General features: G+C 38.9%; 1 protein-coding gene across 2 annotated transcripts in view; it reads left to right on the top strand.

Annotated features, from left to right (window-relative positions):
• The window catches only part of ATP7B (ATPase copper transporting beta), a 32,065-nt gene extending 9,547 nt beyond the window's left edge, over positions 1-22,518 (top strand). The window contains exons 3-21 of one of the 2 annotated variants that reach the window (XM_064645733.1): positions 628-864; positions 1,986-2,149; positions 3,022-3,183; positions 4,928-5,004; positions 5,316-5,490; positions 6,068-6,301; positions 6,491-6,582; positions 6,702-6,829; positions 7,912-8,066; positions 8,244-8,378; positions 9,136-9,330; positions 10,726-10,908; positions 13,279-13,477; positions 14,643-14,789; positions 15,840-15,982; positions 17,120-17,323; positions 17,434-17,551; positions 18,312-18,414; positions 20,331-22,518. In XM_064645733.1, coding sequence (XP_064501803.1) covers positions 628-864; positions 1,986-2,149; positions 3,022-3,183; positions 4,928-5,004; positions 5,316-5,490; positions 6,068-6,301; positions 6,491-6,582; positions 6,702-6,829; positions 7,912-8,066; positions 8,244-8,378; positions 9,136-9,330; positions 10,726-10,908; positions 13,279-13,477; positions 14,643-14,789; positions 15,840-15,982; positions 17,120-17,323; positions 17,434-17,551; positions 18,312-18,414; positions 20,331-20,595 — 3,116 coding nt within the window. In that variant the 3' untranslated portion in view covers positions 20,596-22,518. The remainder of the gene's footprint in view (positions 1-627; positions 865-1,985; positions 2,150-3,021; positions 3,184-4,927; positions 5,005-5,315; positions 5,491-6,067; positions 6,302-6,490; positions 6,583-6,701; positions 6,830-7,911; positions 8,067-8,243; positions 8,379-9,135; positions 9,331-10,725; positions 10,909-13,278; positions 13,478-14,642; positions 14,790-15,839; positions 15,983-17,119; positions 17,324-17,433; positions 17,552-18,311; positions 18,415-20,330) is intronic. The other variant, XM_064645734.1, reaches the window with a different exon arrangement.
• Positions 22,519-22,723: the final 205 nt, after the last annotated feature.

Below are 22,723 nucleotides of genomic sequence, written 5' to 3'. Positions count from 1 at the left end.
GGAATCTCCTGTGTTTAACACATTCAAAAGCAACTCCTGCTCCTTTACACAAAGGAGGCAGTTTGTGAACATAGCTGGAGCTGTTGTGTGTCTGTTCAATGTCTGGTAAAGAACAAAAATGATTACAACAGGCCTGTTTGTGTTGAGGTCTCCTGGGTGCTTCCACTACTCGTTTTGCACTACTTGCAGTGTAAATACTGCACCATAAAGAGAAACCTGTTAAGAAACTTGTCCTTTTCCTTGTTTGAGATGAAATGCTATGAGTACTGCATAGATGACAACAACAGAATGGACTGGACTGAATTCTGTGACCCTCTAGGTATCTTTATCAAGTGGAGGCAGATGTCAGGTCCAGGCATTGAAATTAAGGGGAATCATTTGTCATCTGAAAGTGGAGAACTAGTTCTGTAGAGTTAAATGATCATGCAAGTGGTACTGGTGAGTGTATAGTTTTATAAGCCTAGGAGTAATATACACTATTTCCATGTAGAGACCAAGGTTACTGGGTCACCTTTCAAACTACTGTGAGGATTTGTGTGATTGATATGTGTGACTTGTTTGAACTTTTGCATCATCCATTCACACTGTAAATAGTGTTTGTTCGGCGTATTTGTTCATTTATTCAAGATACCTCCACTGCAGAACACAGGCACCAGCCTAATGCCAGCAAAGCTGCAGTGCAGCCTCGACCTCCAGAGCCTCCTCACCAAGGCTGTGTCTTGGATGCTCTTCCAGACAGTCCTCACCTTGATGGGTCAAACCAGCTCAGTGGAGCAACAGCTGAAAAGTGTTTTTTGCAAATCACAGGCATGACCTGTGCATCATGTGTGTCTACCATCGAAAGAAATCTGCAGAAAGAAGACGGTATTAAATTTAAAATTCCTATAATGGGTCTATAAGGGACTGTGGGGTGAAAAAGGTATTCTGTGTGATTCTATGGAATAGGTTGTGGTACAGCATCTGAAGGTAAATAGACTTAATGCTCTTTTTAGTGCTAATACAACTATGTCACTCTTTTACTATCCTACTGCACTGGTGGACAAACCTCATGGACATACTTGTAACAGTAAGTTGTTGCAATGAGATAAAAATTTCAAGTAATTTCAAGTAAGACAAGAACAGAGAAAGGGTTCTCATTTAGTTTTCAGGGCCTTGTTGCTTTACAGAGCAATCCATCTGCTCCAGAGCTGTTGAGAGCTCTGGCATGTTTTTGATGTGAAACTTACCCTTCAGGGCGCATTTGCACAAGCAGGTATGAACAAATGCATTGCTCCAGTGCCAGGGTAAGCTTAGGCAGAGCAGTGTTTGCTAGTCTAGAAGTCTGCAGGCTGGAGCTGCCTTTCCTCTGACCATATGGAAGATGAACAGATGAGCCTTGGCAGCCTCTGATTTCATTTGTGTCAGCATGCCTTTGGAGGGTTTTGCTTACTGATTACTGCATCCCCAGTCTCACAGTGATGGTCTCACTGTCTTGATTTAAAAATCCAAGAAACCATTAGCACTTCAAAACTATTTTTTTTACCTATGAATTTTATGTTTTGCTTTTCAATTCTAAATGTAGATTTCTGTGGGGTTTTTATTTATTAAAAAAAAGGAGGAGATGGGAAACAAGAAAATAAAAAAGTCTACCATAGTATCGTGGGGTTTGTTTGGCTCTTTCCAAACTAAGAGAGTCCAGCATAGAGCTCATAGCAGTAAGTGCAAAGATTGTTTCTGAACGTCCCTTTGTCTCATTAGATCATAAAAAACTCACCTCCTTCCATGTTCCTCTCATTGCTAAAGGGAACCACAATGTGGCTGGATCTCAGTAAAAACTTTGCTGTTGTGGCCAGGGAACAACACTAGAAGGAGGCAGAGGAAAATCATTAGGCTTATAATGTCTCAGAGTTGTTACAGTCCTCATTGACAGTCACTTGTAATATTTTATTTTTCTTTCCCTCAAAGGGGCTATATTATCTAACATTTTTTTTATTATGCCACTGCAGGAATTGTTTCAGTGTTGGTAGCACTGATGGCAGGTAAAGCAGAGATAAAATACAAGCCAGAATTCATACAGCCTTTTGAAATAGCACAACTGATCCAGAATTTGGGTTTTGAAGCTACCATCATAGAAGATCATGCAGAAACAGAAGGGCATGTGGATCTTCTTGTAAGTCATGTGTATTTGGTTTAGGAATAGTCGGGTCTGGAAGACTCGTTTTCTTGAAAATACCTTTATTTAAGCACTTGTACCTTCAGCAGCTCAGTTCTAGATGGTGATGTTATTGTTTCTTAATTACTGAAAAGACAAGATCGTTTGTCTTAGAAGAACCTATCCAAATGCACTGAAATAAAAGGTGATAATTCTATGTACAGACTAGACTTTTCTTAGCAAGCAGGAATAAAACAGAAGTTTTCTGTCAATAGTACAGATTCTGAGTGATAGAGAATGTGTCACCAAATATGTACTGCCAATGCTGGGGGCTTTTTATAGAGGTCTAAGAACTTTGGATAAAATTAGTTAATTGTTTTATGAAGGACAGATTCTTCAAATGTCAGTTTTTATTCTCTGACAGATACCTACTTCAAAACAGATAACAGTCTGCAGTTGTGTTAATAAAACAGAAGTAATCAGAATAATGCCTTGTTGAAGCCACAGGGAAATTTAAGTAAGCAACGTGAAGTTACATGTGCAGAATTTGGCTTTGCTGGTGTTAATATAGCGGTTGATAGAACTATATTAGTTATACTATTACAGTTAATACAACATCTGAGTTCTGCTATACAAATACATAGCTGTGACTATAACAGCTGGTTGCAGAATTTTATACTAAAAGTGGATAGTTGTATTCTCAGCTTTGTATCATTTAAGACAGCTCTATAAAATCTTTATGCTGAGACCTTGGGTCAATACCAGAAGAGCTTGAGTAGTCATATAGAATTAGTACCTCTGTGAGATCAGGAGGCCTTGTTTCAAGTTCATCTACAAATATTGGGTGAATATATGGGATTGATAACTACCTAAATTTGTCTTTTCTTTAGATTACAGGGATGACTTGTGCTTCTTGTGTTCACAATATTGAATCCAAACTCATGAGAACAAATGGCATATTTTATGCCTCAGTTGCACTTGCAACTTGCAAAGCTCACATCCAGTTTGATCCTGAAATTATTGGACCTCGAGATATTATAAAAATAATCAAGGTAGGATTTAAGAATTTTTTATGTATGGACAATTATAAGGTGAAATTTAAAAGGATATAGAGCAGCTGATAATTGAGAGGTTTCACTGACTTTTGCAGATGACACAGTTATTGCCATATGTTTTTATGCTCTTGTGCTGAAGCTGCTGTGCTGCACAGTCATGTGTAGTCTCACAGGTTGTTACTCTAAAAACACATACTAAAAACTACAAAAAGAAACCTTTTTTTATCTATATGTGATAAAAATCCAATATATTTATTCTTTGCAATTCTGTGTGTACAATCATGTGTCTCTCATTTCCAGTCATTTTAGTGGTCTTAATATTTCATAAAAAAAATTCTACTTTTTTTTGACAGTGAAAGGCTGTAAAAGAAGTTTTGCCACAGCTCATACCACAAGTATTACACATCTCTGTATACACTTGCATTTATTCTCACATCAATAGAGTGGAATTTTTTAAACTGGAAAAGCTTGTGATACAGCCACTAAATGAAAAAAAAATCCTGGCTTACCAATAATCACATAGATCATAAAATCCACCATTACCATGGCCCAGATGTGGACAAAACTTCCTTTTTTGCCCACCAGAAGGGAAGAAAATGTGCTGTATGAGGTGCATGCAGTGAGTAGTCAAGAGGACAATAGAGACTTTTTGCCCTCTGTGCTCTGGAGGATTTATTCAGAAAAAAATTCCTAGACTACAGGATTGATGGAGCAGCAGTTATTAACATATTAACTAGTAGACTGTTCAGGATGGCAGAGGAGTTCTGTAAAGCATATATTGCCAGAGAAGCATTTCATGATGCAGGTAGGAAGTTTAGATGTATTGTTCTTGCAAGCGTGCTTTGGGTTTTTGGGTGTTTGAGGGAGGGGCATAGTTCTAGCCCTAACAATACGATTGCAGTCACAGCCTAATGTCCTGAGTCAAAACATGGAGAGGTTTAGGTTGGACATCAGGAAGAATTTCTTCACAGAAGGGGTGATTAGGTATTGGAATGGGCTACCCAGGGAGGTGGTGGAGTCACCGTCCCTGGAGGTGTTTAAGAAAAGACTGGATGTTACATTCAGTGCCGTGGTCTAGTTGACAAGGTGGTGTTTGGTCATAGGTTGGACTGGATGATGTCAGAGGTCTTTTCTAACCTAATTTATTCTGTGATTATGCTGCAGTAACTCACTGAAGTGTCAGTCAAAGCTGGCTTTTTGCTTATATTTGTTTCTGGAATGCTTTGCCCTGTAGTCTACATGTTTAAACGGATTTTAGACACTTTCATTTTTAACTTCAGGTTTATATGCTAAACTGTAATGTTTAGGATTTGCTTACAAGGTTGTCTAGCCCAGTGGCTTCTGCATTTTTACTTCCTTTGTGATATGTCTCACCTCTCATAATTATTCCAGTGGAGGTGAAAGGGCAGGCATACCTTGTCCTTGAGGGGATGAGCAACAGAATTCCAGCTGTCAGTGGGAGCTTACTGTGCCTAAGACAACTGGGATGCATACTGCATCTATACACCATGTTCATGTATAGGTACCAGAAATCCTTATCAGTCCAGATTTTGAGTACTGACTGAAATATCCTCTCATTTTGGAAGGATCTAAAAATAAATAAGGAGTCGGCATTTATTAAATATGGAACAGTGTCCTTTTCTGACATTTCTTCTAAAAGTAGTGTCATTTAAGTATGTTATAAGTAATAGGGTTAGTTTAATCAAAACTAACTGATCTTTCCTCCTCTGTCAATAAAAAGGAAATTGGCTTTCATGCTTCTGTGGCTAGAAGAGATCCAAATGCACATAACCTGGATCACAAAAAGGAAATACAGCAGTAAGCATTTCTTTTTCTCTCTCACTAATTAACATGTCTAGATCATATCTTGTAACTCATCTCTCCCCAGGACTCTTCCCAGTTAATTAGCTTATTCTTGTGTAAAGCATATTTAATTTTACTATTCACCATTTGGTTCAAGTACTTTTATTACTTTCATTAGTTTTATACAGTTAAACATGTAGGAGACACTGAAACTGTCCCTAAATGTTGGATCTTTGCAAATATCCCAAAGCTCTGCACTGTGAGCACACTGGCCTGAGTACTGCAGAGTGTACAACAACCAAGGATTTACAGTTTCTCCTTTTCAGGTGGAAGAAATCTTTCTTGTGCAGCCTACTGTTTGGTATCCCTGTCTTAATCATAATGATTTATATGCAAATACCCAGTGGTGAGCACCATGGGTCTATGGTGCTGGAACGGAACCTCATTCCTGGATTATCTATTTTGAATCTTCTCTTCTTTATCCTGTGCACTTTTGTTCAGGTATGTCCACAGTACGTCCTAGGGGTTTCGTTTCTATTCATTTCCTATTTCATTTATGTAATCTGATGTGGTAAAGACAGGAGACTGGAAAGCTTTAGTGGATTAGGCCTTCTCCCTTGTCTGTACCACCTACAGAAAAAAGTGGCACTTTTCTGCAAATTATCCATTCTGTATTCACTCACAGTACTTACTGCTGCCAAAGTTGCATCAGATAGTTTTCCGAGTGGGGAAGGTACTGTCACAATGAAAAAAAGGCGTGATCATCTGCAAACTAATTGGGTAGCTATAGGTAAATCCTTTCATCTTCTGTACCTTGTTTACTTTGCATAGCTGAGGAAAAGGATGATATTTAGCTGGTTTTAAAAATAAGGAAGGGCAAATGAGAGATGTCAATGGAGTCAGTCTTCCAGGAGACCTGAAATTATATCAGTACAAAATTTGCATAGGACAGCAATGCTTTCTCTTATCTACTATGTTTTTTAAATTCTGCTATGGGTAGTATTATGTACACTCTCCATTCACTGCTGTGGTTACTGCTGTGATCTTAATACAAGTCTGTCCATGCTTACACCAACAGTTTCTTGGCGGATGGTATTTTTATGTACAAGCTTACAAGTCGCTGAGGCACAGGATGGCCAATATGGATGTGCTCATCGTACTGGCCACGACGATTGCTTACGTGTATTCCTGTGTGATCCTGATAGTGGCGATAATTGAAAAGGCAGAGGAAAGCCCTGTTACTTTCTTTGACACTCCTCCAATGTTGTTTGTGTTCATTGCACTTGGCAGATGGCTGGAACACATAGCAAAGGTAACTCATCTTCATGCTAGTTATTGTTTAATTATGATAGGAGTAGAATAAAACTATTCAGAGGAATTTTGAGTCAGATGTTTCTGATGCAGCCTATACTGTACAAGGTCATTTAGAGTTCATTGTGTTGAGTAGACATCAGCATTTATATATCTCAATATATCTTAAACATTAATCTCTCTTTCTTAGAGTAAGACCTCAGAAGCTCTTGCTAAACTTATGTCTCTTCAAGCCACAGAAGCCACTGTGGTGACTCTTGGACCTGACCACTCTATTGTCAGGTACATATTTATGAACCAAAATCGCTTCAGCCTGCCTGGGTCACAGACTATGCTTGATCCAGTTAACATGAAAGCTGAGAGCATAAATAATCTGTCTGTTTTACTTGTGTCTTTTGTAGGGAGGAACAGGTAGCTGTTGAACTGGTTCAAAGGGGTGATATCATAAAAGTTGTTCCCGGTGGAAAGTTCCCAGTGGATGGAAAGGTCATTGAAGGCAGTTCTATGGCAGATGAGTCTCTCATTACTGGTAACTCCCCTTACCTTGTGCAAAAAAATGAAAGCTTCTAGAACTCTTTATTACAAGAAAAGAGAGCAGACCTAATGCAAACACGGCTGTCTGAATAACCTCCCACCTTAATGGATACTGTGGCTTGCCTTTGTGAGCTTGAATTCAAATCCTGTGTCTGCAACACCCTAAAAAGCTGAAGAATTTCCACTCAGTTTTGTCACTTACTAATGTACTGATGGGATGGGTAGAGTCTAAACACTATTGTCATTATTCCAGTGATCTGTTTGGAGTTTCCTCTAGAATGTAATTGTAGAGATGGTACCTTTTCAGAAATAACTTCTAAGGGTTAATGGGGAAATATTGATGAGATGCTGGGGTATGTATGACAGGGCTCTTCCAGTGAGCAAGTAGAGGGAAAGGAAGCTTCATAACTTGACACCTATTCAGGGTCATGGGACTTTTTCACACCTTCTGAAATTTTCATTTCATCTGATAAATAAAGTAAGGATTTAATGAATTTTGCAATTCTTATAAATAAGGTAAAGGATAGAAGAAGTTTACATTGACATTGGCTTACTTGTTTTAGTTACGTATTTACTTTACTTGGGAACCCCGACACCCTTAACTTAAGAGAACCAGTTGTTATCACTAACCCTGAAAATACAGATTTTGTAGAGCTACTGTTCTTGGAGTGGAAGCATGAGAACAGGAGCTTTTCCACAGAGAAAACTTTTCTAGTCTTTGAAAGCTGAGGATTGTAGAAATAAAGGCAGATTGCTCTAACTCCCATGACAAGGCAAAGTGTTAATGGAGAAATTCCTAGAAGTTCCTTTTCCAACTAATTTGCTCCTGGCCCTGTTGAGGGATGTGATACTGAAAAGTTAAGACCAAGGAAACAGCATTTCCTTTGAAATTAAACCTACTAAAAGGTTTATGGAAGTATGACGCTACTTTTACATGTCTTCAGCAGACAGAGATACACAGTATGTGATTTCTGGTCATTATTGCTTGGTATACTGAGTTTGCTAACAATGAGCTGAACACTAATGGACTGTGTTATTAGGGGTATTGGCTCATTTATTCCTACCTTTTCTTTCTAGGGGAACCTATGCCAGTCACTAAAAAGCCTGGGAGCACAGTGATTGCTGGTTCTATAAATGCACATGGCTCAGTTCTTGTTAATGCTACTCATGTTGGTAGTGATACCACTCTGGCACAGATTGTGAAATTGGTGGAAGAAGCTCAAATGTCAAAGGTAAAAATAATAGACAAGAAAACCTTAAATAATCAAAAGATTCTATATTTTCAGCAAACTGTGTTTTTCCAGACTCCAAAAAAGAAATAGATAAAGACTATTGCATATTTTCATGAACTCTGCATATTTATTTGTTTTGACCATAAACATGCAAATAACTGGTTTTCTTTTTTATAGGCACCCATTCAGCAACTGGCAGATAAGTTTAGTGGATACTTTGTTCCATTTATCATCATCATTTCAACAGTGACATTGATAGTATGGATCACAATTGGTTTTATAAATGTTGATGTTATTAAAAAATATTTTCCTGTAAGTAATTTTATTAAGAGATGGATTTTTTTTCTTAGAATGCCTTACAGTGTACTTAACATACTTTCTGTGCATAGGTTTTATGTCACAACCTGGCAAATATTTTTGTGCAATGTAGTGTTTCCTAGACAGAGCAGATAATTACACTTGTTAAAATCTCTCTGCAGGTATAAATATACCTTTGCATTTCCCCCTTAGTTATGCATGGGGTTCTTACAAATGGAAATTATTGGCAGTCTTTCTGGACTAAACATGATCTATAGCTGCATTGCAAGGAGCCATTCCTGTCATGTCTGAAATATTTGTGGACATTCCGGTTCCTGATGGCAGATAGTGGTTTTGGCTTTAGAAAGAAGATGAGCTTCTGCAATCTTTAGGATGTGTATTTGCTATGCTCAGGAGCTGTGGGGATCTGTGTACCTGGAAATAGGGTTCTCCTTTGCTAAGCTATAAAGGAAATTCCAACAAGTTATATTGTCGCCTGAGAGCAGAGTTAAACATATGTGTGCTTGAGCAGCAAAAAATACAGAAAATACTGTCATAAACTATTCATAACATTGATCTTTATTTAGCATTATGGTAGAATAATAGATTGCTTTCCTACACTGGAGGCTTCCAGACAAATGTGTTTTTTTATATTACTGTGATTGATTGTACATCTGTATCGTACATCTTATTGCACATCTGATTGTACATCTTCTGTCAGCGCTCTTACATATCTTTAATTTTTTCCCCTTTCTCTTCCTTCTTCTTGCAGAATCAGAGCAAACACATTTCAAAAGCTGAACTAATACTGAGGTTTGCATTTCAAACCTCAATCACTGTGCTGAGCATTGCATGCCCTTGCTCTTTAGGCCTGGCTACCCCCACAGCTGTAATGGTGGGCACAGGAGTGGCTGCACAGAATGGTATTCTCATCAAAGGTGGAAAACCCCTGGAAATGGCACACAAGGTTAATAGTTTATTCTGTACTTTTGTATCTTACACAGCTATTGCTACATGAAATATAATTTCCCAGGAAATCCTGCAGGTCCAGAGAAAGACTGCAGAAAGTTGTTCTTTTTTTTTTTTTTTAATTCACTGCTGCTCATTAAAGTAAAGAAGACAAATCTGACCTTCTTTCTTCAAAGCAGTCACAGCAAAGTGTTGAGAGCCAACAGATCCTGCAATCTCATGACTATGAGGCTGCTAATCTTCTGCATGGCCTCAGGGGTTTCTGACTTTTGCACTTTCTTTACCTCTTCTGCAAAAGAGCCCAGTAATCCAGTAGGGTTTTTCTTTCCTCAGAGAGCTATTGTGAAATGCATATTGTTCATGATCAGCAGTTTAAAATGTGGGATGTAAGAGAAAAACCAAATTATTTGAAACTGTTTTGTTGTATAGAAAAAAAGATAGAAGGGAGGAAGAAAAAACCCTTCAAAGACACAAAAATGATGAAAAGAGGAGGAAGAAGTTGAAGGAGGAAGAGGCTTGACATGTCCACAAAGAATATGAATTGAAACCATGCTATGATAGACTGTATTAGACATACACAGAACAATTTAAGGGAAAAGGATGGTTAAGAGCAAGTTAGTCAGAGTGATAATTCTCGTTCCTATTGGACCAGAAGTTCCAAGTCTTTGAAACAAAAAAAAAAAAGACTGCTAAATAATGCTGGAACTTTTTACCTTTTGGATCTAAGCAAAACTAGGGTCAGGGCTTTGAAAACTGGGATTCTGCATGCTGATGTGTTGAAATAACTGAGAATGGAAAAAATGCCTACTTTGGTAAGTTTTTTTGTTCTTGTGTTTCTCTCTGCTGTGTCTATTTTCAGCATTAGAATTAACTTTATCTTTGGATTTCATTATATGTTTGGCTGTATTTTTTGGTTCATTCCTGATTCCTCAAGACCTATCACCAAACCACTTCCTGAGCCCTCTTTCCTCAGTGCTATTGTCAACTGTTTAGAACAGCATCCATAAAAGCCCTCTTTGCATCACATAGGTTGTGGTAAAAGTGATTAAGGTGCCATTGCATGAGTCTTGCATGAAAATACATGTACTGTCCTTTGTGTGTGCATCTAGTCCTACAATGACAGCTGTTGTCTGAGATCCTGATGTAGGTACAGGATGATGGTGTAGCTTGAGTGAAATCACTGTATGGGGAATGAATAAGAAAGTATAAGGAGATGTACTGTACAAATAGTTTAAGGTACATACAGAAATCCGTAATTTTGTAGGGTTATTCTGTCTTCTTGTGGATATAGTCAACTATTTCTTAAGGTCTTGACTGCATTTATGTTCCAAAAACATATGAGCATCCCTTTACTCACAGGGCTTAGGGAGTAACTGTGGTTTATTTCTTGCAGATCAAGACTGTAATGTTTGATAAAACTGGGACCATCACCTATGGAGTTCCGAAAGTCATGAGGGTGCTTTTGTTGGGAGACACAGCTGTGATCTCCCTGAAGAAGGTACTGGCGGTTATTGGCACTGCAGAAGCCAGCAGTGAGCATCCTTTAGGAGTGGCAGTCACTAAATATTGCAAAGAGGTACTTAGTCTTCCTATTTCATCTAAGGCCTGAAGGCGTCTGTGCAAATGCAGAAATGTTATATAAAAGGATCAAGTTCCAGAGGGACAGGCCTGCCTGAAAAGTAACAGGCTGAAAAGCTGGGAGGCTGAAGGCAGGGAGGTACTGCAGAGAGATCTTAACAAGTTAGAAGACTGGGCAATCACCAACCACATTGAAGTTCAGCAAGGGAAAGTGCCAGATTCTGTACCTGGGGTGGGGCAACCCTGGATGTACGGACAGACAGGAATGAGATGCTGGAAAGCAGTGCCATGGAAAGGAACCTGGGGGTCCTGGTCGATGGCAAGTTGAATCTGACTCAGCAGTGCCCTGGCAGCCAGGAGGGCCAACCGTGTCCTGGGGGGTATCAGGCACAGAATTGCCAGCCAGTCGAGGGAGGGGATTGTCCCGCTCTGCTCTGCACTGGTGCAGCCTCACCTTGAATATTGTGTGCAGTTTTGGGCACCACAATATAGGAAAGATATTGAGCTGTTAGAGAGTGTCCAAAGGAGGGCAATGAAGATTGAGAGGAAGCCATATGAGGAGTGGCTAAGGGCACTTGGTCTGTTCAGCCTGGAGAGGAGGAGACTGAGGGGAGACCTCATTGCAGTTACAACTTCCTTGTGAGGGGAAGCAGAGGGGCAGGCACTGATCTCTTCTCTATGGCGACCAGTAACAGGACCTGAGGGAATGGCTGGAAGTTGTGTCAGAGGAGGTTTAGGTTGGATATTAGAAAGAGGTTCTTCACCCAGAGGATGGTTGGGCACTGGAACAGGCTCCCCGGGGCAGTGTTCACAGCACCAAACCTGACAGAGTTCAAGAAGTGTTTGGACAATACTCTCAGGCATATGATGTGACTCTTGGGAATGGTCCTGTGCAAGGCTAAGGGTTGGACTTGATGATCCTTGTGGGTCCCTTCCAACTCAGCATATTCTGTTATTCTGTGATTTTATGGTTGTGCATCTTAGTCTGGACATTACCAGAAGGTATATTTTAAGCTGTGCTTTTCTGGTAACACTGTGGAGTTCTCAAGCAAGACCTTACAAAGTTTTTCTTGAATTAATAGAAAAATAAGGATTGTGGAATATGTGCAGGAGCAATAATTATACTTAAAATAGCATTGTGAAGCAAATGTAGTGACATTTCTTGTGTTACCTGACTGTAGTCACTTCTCTTAGTCACTTGCTCATTTCAATAAATTAGGAAAAGAGATTTAAAACTTGAATATTAAACTGTAATATTTTGTGAGTTTCACAAATTAATTAATGGATTACTCAAATCTTTGCAAATTTAACAAATCCTCAGAGGTCCTGTATATATTGTGTTCCTTAAATGTTTCAGAAAGATTGAAAGCACAAATCATAATGAAAATAAACTGTTTCTTTCTGCTAAGAAAAGTCCTTAATTGATTTAGGGAAAAAATAATTGGAAAGAATATATCAAACTTATTAGTGATAGATCTTTCACTGATAAAATTTAGAACTGAACACTGAATTTAGAAGTATGAGTAATTAACTGGTTGCCTTTCTTGTAGTTTACATTTTCTATTTACAAGTTCTCTTAGTACCCTGATACTTCTGTAGTTATCCCATGCACCAGTTACTACTGGATCATAGCTTATATGAATTGTAATGCTATACTGTTTGATAATATTCTTACCATCCATCTTATCATCCCTGTGTTTTAAGAAGGTCACTAAAAGATACATATAGTTCCAACTTCCAGAAACAACCCAGAATAACTTGTTTATCGATAAATATTTTCTCCATTCTTTTTGAAACTGATAAGATCCTGGTAATTCTTTTCTTATCTTGAAGGTACTCACTGGCTTCTCACTCTAACTCAACAGGAAAACCCAGTTCCTTATCATCCAGCTAGATCACTCTAGGAATTAGAAACAGGTTTTCACTATACTTTTACATATATGTATACATATATATATATGTGTATATAAAAGGTCTGATCTACCAGAGCCAGTTGTCTGTGAGGTTAATTAGAAGTTGCATCTTTTCAGAAGGTGTGTGGCTTCAATTCCTAATCTTGGCTGAAGTCGTGAACCACCAATCTAACTTTTTCATGCTTAAGCTACCAGGAAAAGCTGTTCTTTATAGTTTGCTGGTGCCAGGACTGAGACCTGAATGTGATCTGTATGGCTGTCCCTTTCTAGAAGTCTAAGCCACAGCACATCCAAAACATGCTTATTTTTAGTTCTGTGCTACTAATACTCTGTGCTAGTTTTTGGTTGGTCAGTCATTGTCAAGAGGAGTGAGGCCTCTTTTTTGCAGGAGTTAACTAATGTTTGTACCCCATTTGGCAGCACAGACTGGTGATGACCTCTGGTTATGTCTACAGGAGCTTGGCACTCAGAGTCTGGGATACTGCACCGACTTCCAGGCAGTCCCAGGCTGTGGTATCAGCTGCAAAGTCGGAGGAGTTGAGGCCATCCTCAGCACAGCCAATCAGGGTCTCGATAATCTGGATGCTAACAGGAGCGGGGACAGCAGGGCTCCTCTGGGAGATAACGCGGTGATCACGCTCTTGGAATCACGTGGTAAGTCTGCCCCTGAGGTGACCACCTGTGGCAATGTGAGAGATGATGAATCAACAGTGCCAACCATTGTAAACCAATCCTACTGGACTAGGAACAACAGAAAAGTGGATTTGTGGCAGAAGGAGGCAAAGAACAAAGAGGACCAAAATGTGGCTTAGCAAAAATTGAAGCTCTTTTCTGCAACTCTTGATCTCGCTGCAATTCAGAAATCTAAATGAGAATTTAGATGCTACAGTGATGGATACTTGAAAATTACATACAATACTTATGCAATATTCCTTTTGGATAGGAGAATGGTCCTGCCGACTGCAAAGTTTGCCAGTTAGTGATATCTTCCCATTTAGAACAATTACCTTTAACATATATTTCTTAGTGCAACTTTTTATATCCTACCCTTCAGTTCCTTATTAACTTTGGCCTTTTATTTTGTGTTCATATACTTCTCAGAGCATTTAAGTAAAAAAAAAAAATTCATCAGATGCACAATAAAGCACTTTATATCTGAAAACAGAGTTTCAGTGTGCGACATTTTTGATTAGGCCAATACACTTGGGTTTTTTTCAGACTCTCTGGAAGCCACTTTGGTCTTTTGTACTGTAGGAGAGAAAGTAAAGGTATTTAAAACCTTCCTTAAGAAGCTCATCAGTTCTCTTCAAAAGGCTGTGGTGCTCCTGACCTTTTTGAGAAAGCTATTAGAAGAATTAAATAGAATAAGAACTTTAATCATCAGAACTGTGCCATTTGTAAATGGTGTTAATGTAATATTTTCTCACCTTCTCATACGGCTCTTGTGAAGTTGGATTGAATTCATAATGAGGTTTATTGTTTATTAGAACAAAACTACTTTTTTCTTGTCAGAAATAGCCTTTATATTTGAAAGAAGTCATTAGCTGTGAGAACAAAGGAGGATGGCATTTACTAAACATGCATACTGCACTTATTCAGAAAAACTGTGCCAACTGACAAAGGCAAATACGGGCAAATACCTCTACTAAATTCATGACACATTTCTGTATGTAAACAGGCACAGATTGCATCTTGAAGGAGAAAAGTTTCATGAGGCTGTCTTCAGGCACTGCCTATGCCCAACTTGTCATCCTCGAACATCTCTGCTTGCGTACACTATTTCCGAGTTGCTAATTTTTCTTTTTGTCTGTGCACAAAGGTCCATCACCATCTCATACATACTCAGTGTTGATCGGAAATCGTGAGTGGATGCGACGCAATGGCTTGAATATTGCAAATGATGTGAATGATGCAATGACGGACCATGAAACGAAAGGACAGACTGCCGTACTAGTGGCTATAGATGGTAACTGTTGTTCCTTGGAGTGACAATAAATATCAGTTGATCCTACTGAGGAAGGGATAAAAGCAAACTCTGGAGCAGCTGATCACTGGCTTAGTGGCAAGAAGCTACTAAGCTTTTGGTGCAGAACTGCTTGTGAAGGTGTTCTTAAAAGAACCTTTCACCATAGAGCAGTGTTTATAAGATTTTGTTGTGTAGTTTTTAATGTAAGTAATAATTCTGAAACCCCTGTTGTCTAAGACTGTTGTTCAAAAAAGCAGTACCAGTGCAGTACCATGTCCAATCCTGACTTTACATCACCTAGGGGTCACAAGCCAACGTATTGCATCACTGGTTTCAAAACATGTAATAAATAAACATGATGATTCCTTAGATCCGTCAAGTATAAATTAGACTCAATGAGTTTTGCTAGTGAGGTTCTGCTCTGTGCTATACAGAAAGAGATCTCAGATAATACCTTGATATAACAAATGGTTGTAATGGTCATAGATTGCCAGTGCATCTGTGATCTTGAAATGAGGCCTGTGATTCATTTACTGTACAAATATTCTTGGTGCTCCTAGAGGGCAATTCTGAGAGGCATTTGCACATGGATACACCTTTAAATCAATGGGTTGGAAGGCAGATGCAACACCTCTTTGTGAAAGTAATTAATTCTAATAGAGATCCAACCCTGAAAGAGTAGGGGACATAAAACCAGACACTCTATGTGCTTCCTCTTGGAGGATTGGCTTCAACATTTCTCCTGGGCACAAATTCCAAAACTTTCTCTGGCCCACTATCATGTTTATTTATACCATAAAATATAGGAGTCAGGCATGTTTAAAAGCTACCCTCCTCCCCTTACTCCTGGTCCTTAAATATCAAAGATGTTTACTGTTTGATCTGAAACAGATAAATGAGGAAAGAAAGAGACCTTAAATGAGAAAGCTGCAGACAGTTATGCAGGCAATAATGCCCAGAATGTGTTGGAGTGATAGAGGGGAAGCCCTTTCTCTTGCTGCCACTTTGCCTCCTACAGCTCTCTCTAACAGAGGACGTTTCTTTGTGCAGGTATGTTGTGTGGAATGATTGCAATAGCAGACACTGTCAAGCAGGAGGCAGCCCTTGCTGTGCATACACTGAAAAGCATGGGAATAGATGTGGTGCTGATAACGGGGGACAACAGAAAAACTGCAAAAGCCATTGCTACTCAGGTATCTGCTTCTTTGTGTTTCAAAAGAATATACGATGAGGTTTTAAAACTCTGGTTTGCCCCAGTGAATTTGAAGCAGGACTTCAGTTTCCCTGGAATCCCAGTTTCCCTGGATATGTTAAATGAAGGCTAACATTTCTTGAACTGGACTGCAAATCATAGGTCAGGTCCTATGGCATAGTAAAGGCCAGCAGCTGCTGAAGACATGCAGTCTTCTCCAGAGGTATAGAGTTCCTTGCAGTAATCAGTTGCTGAACTGAAGCCTTCTGCTTCCCTTCACTGAAGGGCAGTCCTGTTTGGTTAGTGATGAAGGAAGATTCCTTGAAGGTCCAGTCCTGTTCACAACAAGGGAAGTGGAGATTTGTCTGTATCTTCAAGGATAACATAGTAGTAACAATATGAATTATTGTTAAGAAGCACAGCAGTTTAAAGGATGTTGGGTTTATAGGAGATTCCCCTGATCTCAAACTCTAAATGCAAAATGAGGAACGGCTGAGGAACTGGAGTCGTTTAGTCTGGAGAAACGGAGGCTCAGTGGGGACCTTATCACTCTCTACAACTACCTGAAAGAAGGTTGTAAACCAGGTGGGGTTGGTCTCTTCTGCCAAGTAACAAACAACAGGACAAGAGAAAATACCTGCGTGGGGCAGTGGTGGAGTCACCATCCATGGAGGTATTTAAAAGAGATGTGGATGTGGTGCTTATGGACTTGGCAGTGCTGGGTTAACAGTTGGACTCCATGATATTAGAGGTCTTTTCCAACCTAATCTATGATTCTGTGATTTTACTGAAACTTTTATTGGTGCATCATGTAGCATGGTTAGCTGAAAACTGCCTCTTTTAACCATTGAACCCTTATTGCTAGGGTAGTGGAGCTTCAGAAGCCCTGCAGGGCATGATGCTTAGGGCAGAGCATCATTTGCCAGCATCTCTGCAGTAAAGATGGCGGGGGCTCTCATCAGGCCTTTTCTTATGCCAAAGGCATGGTGCTCTTCAGCTTTTTGTGTAGCTTGCAAGTGTTGCCTTCACTGGAATCAGTTGGGTTGATATTTCTGTGTTTCCCCTTCACCAGAACAGCAAATGGCTCTCCTTTCAGCATGAAGCATATCACCATCTGAGTGTCTTTCTTTGTACATAGGTTGGGATCAAAAAAGTGTTTGCCGAGGTTCTTCCTTCTCACAAGGTTGCCAAGGTCCAGGAACTCCAAAATGGGAGGAGGAAGGTTGCAATGGTTGGTGATGGAGTCAATGATTCCCCTGCACTAGCCAGGGCTGATGTTGGAATTGCAATTGGAACAGGCACCGATGTTGCCATTGAAGCAGCAGATGTTGTTCTTATCCGAGTGAGCACTACAGTTTTAACCTGTCCTCTTTTATCCCTGATGCTCCTCTTTTTGGTTTGGTATTCTGAAGTCTGCATGTGGAAAACACTCAATGCTCTTCTGTCTTGCAGAATGACTTGCTGGATGTAGTTGCCAGTATTCATTTATCGAAGAGAACGGTTCGAAGAATACGAATAAATCTAATTCTTGCCTTAATTTATAATCTGCTTGGAATACCCATAGCAGCAGGTATGTGGCTGCTTGTTGAAGGCAGCAGTATAGTTGAACTCTGTAGTGCATCTTGTAGGATTCCCTGCTCAAGGAACCAAAGAGAGGTTCCTAGATTATTTAAAACTTGGTAGAAGGATGACAAAATAAATACTTTTTATGTTATATATATATATATATATGAACAAAAATATTTGTTTGCCAAATTTTAAACTCTTAGGAATATGTAGTTCTATGAAATTAAAACCATGCTCTTACTTCCCATAGCAGTACTTGGGGATTAGTTTCTATGTAATCAAACTCAGCTCTAATCAGATACACCACCCCATTTCTGGGTACTTCCTCTTTTACTCACCCTGAATCACACATTTTCTCTCCTACTACTTGCATCCTCTATACCACATGCTCCAGATTCCTACTTAAAATTTACTTCAAGCATTCGTCATTTCGTTTATGAGTAACTTCTTCCTTTGCCTGTACGATTGTCTAGTCTTTCTGTTGCCTTTGCTGTGTTTCATCTGTGCAGAATAGCTGCAAGGGACAAATATTACTACCTTGTGGCCACAGTCTTGTAGCTGTATTTGTGCAAAGGTCATCCCTTGCAACGGAAGGGTCACGTTTAGAAATAAGTGAGTAAATATATATACTGATCTAGTTGTGTTTATGGGAGGTCTCAGCAAGTCATGCTGTAGAACTGTTGATCTGTTCCATAGTATGAAGGAATGGAAATGCTTGTGTTGGGACAGGTGGCTCTGGCTCATGTCCATATTTTTTTTTCTAGGTGTGTTCATGCCTGTTGGCCTTGTGCTTGAGCCTTGGATGGGATCAGCTGCAATGGCAGCTTCTTCTATGTCTGTCCTGCTGTCTTCCCTGCAGCTGAAATGGCAAGTTGTCTTACACTTATCAGTTGGGGAACCATGACAACACTGATGATGGGATGCAAGTGAGACACACTTTGGGCTTTCTATACCTAGATGGACTTGGTCATGTTGATGTTGTAGCAGGTGGTGTGGCAGCTGCTGTCAGCACTTCAGCCTGACGGTCCTTTAGCTTGGGGTTGTTCTGTCTTATCCTTGGCTCCAAAAGAGACAGATGTTGCTATTATGAACTCACTTGGACTAAGACAGTGCTGAGCATTCTTTAACTAGCAGCTGATACCACCTGAGCCCATGTGTTGCAAATCTAGTTCAATACCAAGTAAGGTAATGATCAGCAGGTTTTGCTGTGGATATCAGGTGAATAAGTCATTCAAAAGATAATTCTCCATGATGTAGCAGTCGATTTTTTAAAAAATATTTGTACCTGTTTTGTTTTTATTTTTGTCTATTTAAATTAGCCAGAGAGAAACAGAGAAGCAGTGTATTTATTCTTTTGCACCTTGCTACAGATATCTTTCTCTGTTTTTTCTGAACTATAACAAGATTTTTCAAATTCTATTAATTTTATTAATGCTGCATTTTTGGGTGCCCTTTCTGGTAGTTACATTGGACCTGTTCTTAACAGCATAGAGAGCAAACATCTTTCAAAAATAAGACTTTTTATGGTGTTTGAAATTAATCCAAACCTTCACATATTTTTACTGTGGCTGGGGTCTTTTGTATATTACAATATAGTACAGTACAGTATAGTATAAAATAACGTAGGAAATCAGTTACTGAACTATGTTTCTGATTCTGCAAATGCTTGATGAGACCACAATCTAGAATAAAACCTAAATACATACTTGCGTCTGTTTGCAGAACCAGCCCTACCACTATAGGATTTTCATTCTAGAATCGTTCTGTGCATAGTTATCCAAAGGATGAGAAATTTCCATAAAGGGATTCCTTTATTCTCAGTTTCTTTTGATCTTGTGCAGATTGCATTAAGTATCACATACCATTGTGGGTAGATATTGAGAACCCCCTCAAAAAAGATATTTGGCTTCAGACTTATGGAAGGTGTATTACAGTATATTCTCTAGGACAACAATCTTTCTTGAAGCTTCAGATCAGCTGACAGAACTTCAGATTCCAAAGAACACAATAGTACATATATACGTGAAGAAAACCATGCATATGTGCAATTGCTTTGACTTAGCATACCTTGAATCAGAAAGTGATTTTTGGGTCAGTCAAGTCCATTCATCTGTAATTGTCTACTATGAACCTTCTCATAGTTCAGCAAACTCATAATTTTTCTTGAGGAACCTCACTTTGAGTGGCCTTCTCTTTTACTACTGAAATATTTTATGCTGTGTGACAAGTACTCTTAGCCATTAACATTGTGTCTGAAGTGCATAGAACCATAGAATCATTTGGGTTTGGAAAGACCTTTAAGATCATTGAGTCCAACCATTAACCTGACAGCACCAAGGCCACCACTACCCATGTCCCTAAATGCAGCAAAAGAGTGCTCAACCAATGGCATGTGGCCTTGAATGATTGAAAACTTGAGATCAAAGGCATCTCAAGAGGTGTTCTGCCATTTCTCCATCATCCCCCCTATCCTTCTGTGCCTGTCTTGGCTTGAGAGAATTGGCAGGCTCAATAATTAAGTATTAAAATAAATTATTATTCTGTAGCTGATTTTTGAGACTGTTACATTCTTGACACCACACATCTTAAATTAATTATTTGTGAGCTATTAGATAGGAAGCTGTTAATTTAAACATATGTAATTAATCTATAAATTTATTTTTTCTATAGAGATACTTTCAATACAGTTAGGTTATCAGAAGTTTCAGATTTGTTCCAATGCAGAAGATGCTTCTACATGTTGACCTCTTGGTATTAAACATCTTTTCTCTTTCTCTTCTTAGTTACAAGAAACCAGACACAGAAAGTTATGAAGCTCGAGCTCAAGGCCACATGAAGCCACTCACTCCTTCTCAAATCAGTGTTCATATTGGAATGGATGATAGAAGAAGGGATTCTTCCAGACCAGCTCCTTGGGATCAGATTAGCCAAGTGTCTTTCTCTTCCTTGGCTTCAGACAAGCTGCCGAGACGTAATGGTTTTGTTGAGGAGGAAGGGGGAAAGTGGTCATTGCTCATGAATGGAGGAGATGAGGAACAGTACATCTGAAGCAATGCATTCTTAGTACAGAGAAATGTTTCTCTTCACCAGTGTTGGGAGGGATTGACTTGTTTCATCAAGAGCTTCAAGGTTGTAAATGAAGTTACTCCTTCAGCTCATAAGACACTTGCAACCCAGCTCAATGTTGGGTTGTACAGATGGTGGATTTTTTTCAGGTCACCAGTTATTTCTAGTTATGGAAATAATCTGTGGCTCTATGAACTGGCTTCTTTGCATACAGCAGTTAGTAAAATAATGTAAAATTGTAATTTTCAGAGTCTAAAAGAGTTTCTTTCTCTGTGACTCTTTGCTAGGCACCAAATTCATACTTTTCACTCTTTCTAACTTTATTCTTTCAAGAGCACGTGAAGCAAAAGTATTTTCAGAGCTGCCAAATATTAATGTGTTTCTAAGTGAAATTAGCAATGACATAAGAATCTCTGTGGTCTGAAGTTGAATTTTTACACAGAATCCTAACTAGTCATGTCACTGTGAGAACACTTTGTATTTAGGATTCATGTATGTCTCCTTGGACCAAAAATGCTTTGTTATTTCACTGGCTATAACTCTCTGAAGGGTCTATTTCAAAGATTTTAACTTGTTTTCGGGTTTTGCATCCTTTTGATGCACATTTCCATTGCTAAACTTGTTCTGTGATTCGCACTGCTCTCCTAGATTTTCTCTTTTGCTCAATATGAGCCCTTTTTTCTCCTTTCCTTGCACAAGATATCTTCTATAATTACTGTTATGTATACAGATATTCCTGTCTGGGACAAATTCCTTTAAGTCACCAAGAACTTTTCCATTCCTATTGAAGTCCACAAAGGCAGAAAAATTCCTAGTCCAAGTTATCCAAGATACTTGCAGGACCCTAGGAAGCTCCTGACAGTTGGGCAGTTATCTGTCTCTTTCCTCTGACAGATTGAAGAATTTATGCCACTGTGAGCAAAATTGGTATTTACCATGTTATGACTGAGAGCAGAACTATCACTGGTGGGACTCCAGCATAGCAGAACAGAGCGAGTTTATTGCATAAGTTAACCCCAGCTTGCTGGTTGCTTAAAATGGAGTCCAAAGTTTAAATGACAAATGTGGAAAAATGGCCTTAAAATGTGGGGCTTCTGTTTGCTGTCACATCTAAATAAATGACAGGAGGACTTGAACTAAGAAGATTTGTAATAGCAAATGTAAATTTGTATTCATGTTTTGAATTGGTTTTAGTTTCCTTCTTTGCTCTATTTTATTGAGAAATCGAGGTGCTGAACAACACTTTTTTTTTGCCTTAACATCTTTTCCAAAGCTTGCAGTAACTTTATCCCCATAAATGTCAAATTTATCCCTTAACACTTTTTAGAGTCAAGACAGTAGGAATCAATGGCTTTGGTGCACTGGATCCAGTCCTGGAGTGCTGTGTTGTCCAACTGTGGGACTCCAATGTAAGCAGACCACAGTTTTATAATCTAAAATAAAAACTGAAAGAAGAGGAAATGCTATGCCAAACTATTGCTAAAATAACCACTTACTTTCATTGACTTAAATATAAAGCTGTTTCCAACGCAGGTTCAAATCCTGCTTCTTCTAGTGTAAAAATGAAAAACAAGTAAGAGAGGAAAAGAATTGTGCTTGAAACATTGGCCAGGTCTTCCTCTTCTCTCTTCCTCTCAGTATTGTATTTGAGCTGTCCTTAGCAAACATTGACAGAACTGTCTTATATATATATATAAATCAGTTTTAAAACTCTCTATAAATAGAGATTACTTTCACAGCACACACAGTTTTCAAATATGCCGTAGGTGCCTATACATTTCCCTGTGGGAAAGAGGATCCGCTGTTTCACTGTTCTGTGCTTTCTTACCAGTCCTTATGGTAAAAATATGGTGGTTTTTTTTAACAAACAAACAAATAAATAACTTTGTGTCTTTGCTTTTCTTTTTTCTTTGTTGTCTTTTTTCCTTTTTCTTTTCCTTTTTCTTTTTTTTCAGGGGTACAGAATAAAAAAAGAGCATAAGCAGTGATCGTTGGATTGCAGAATACATATGCACAAGGTTTTGCAACTGTTTTGTGATCTGTTTCGGGCAGGACATATAGGAGGGAAAAAAGCATATTGAAGGGTAGAAATAGGATTCAAAATCATCTT

The sequence above is a fragment of the Pseudopipra pipra genome, chromosome 2 (genome assembly GCF_036250125.1).
Source record: "Pseudopipra pipra isolate bDixPip1 chromosome 2, bDixPip1.hap1, whole genome shotgun sequence".
In the NCBI taxonomy this organism is placed as follows: Eukaryota; Metazoa; Chordata; class Aves; order Passeriformes; family Pipridae; genus Pseudopipra; species Pseudopipra pipra.
The sequence above is the reverse complement of the archived record's forward strand: the minus strand, read 5'-3'. Positions and strand labels throughout refer to the sequence as shown.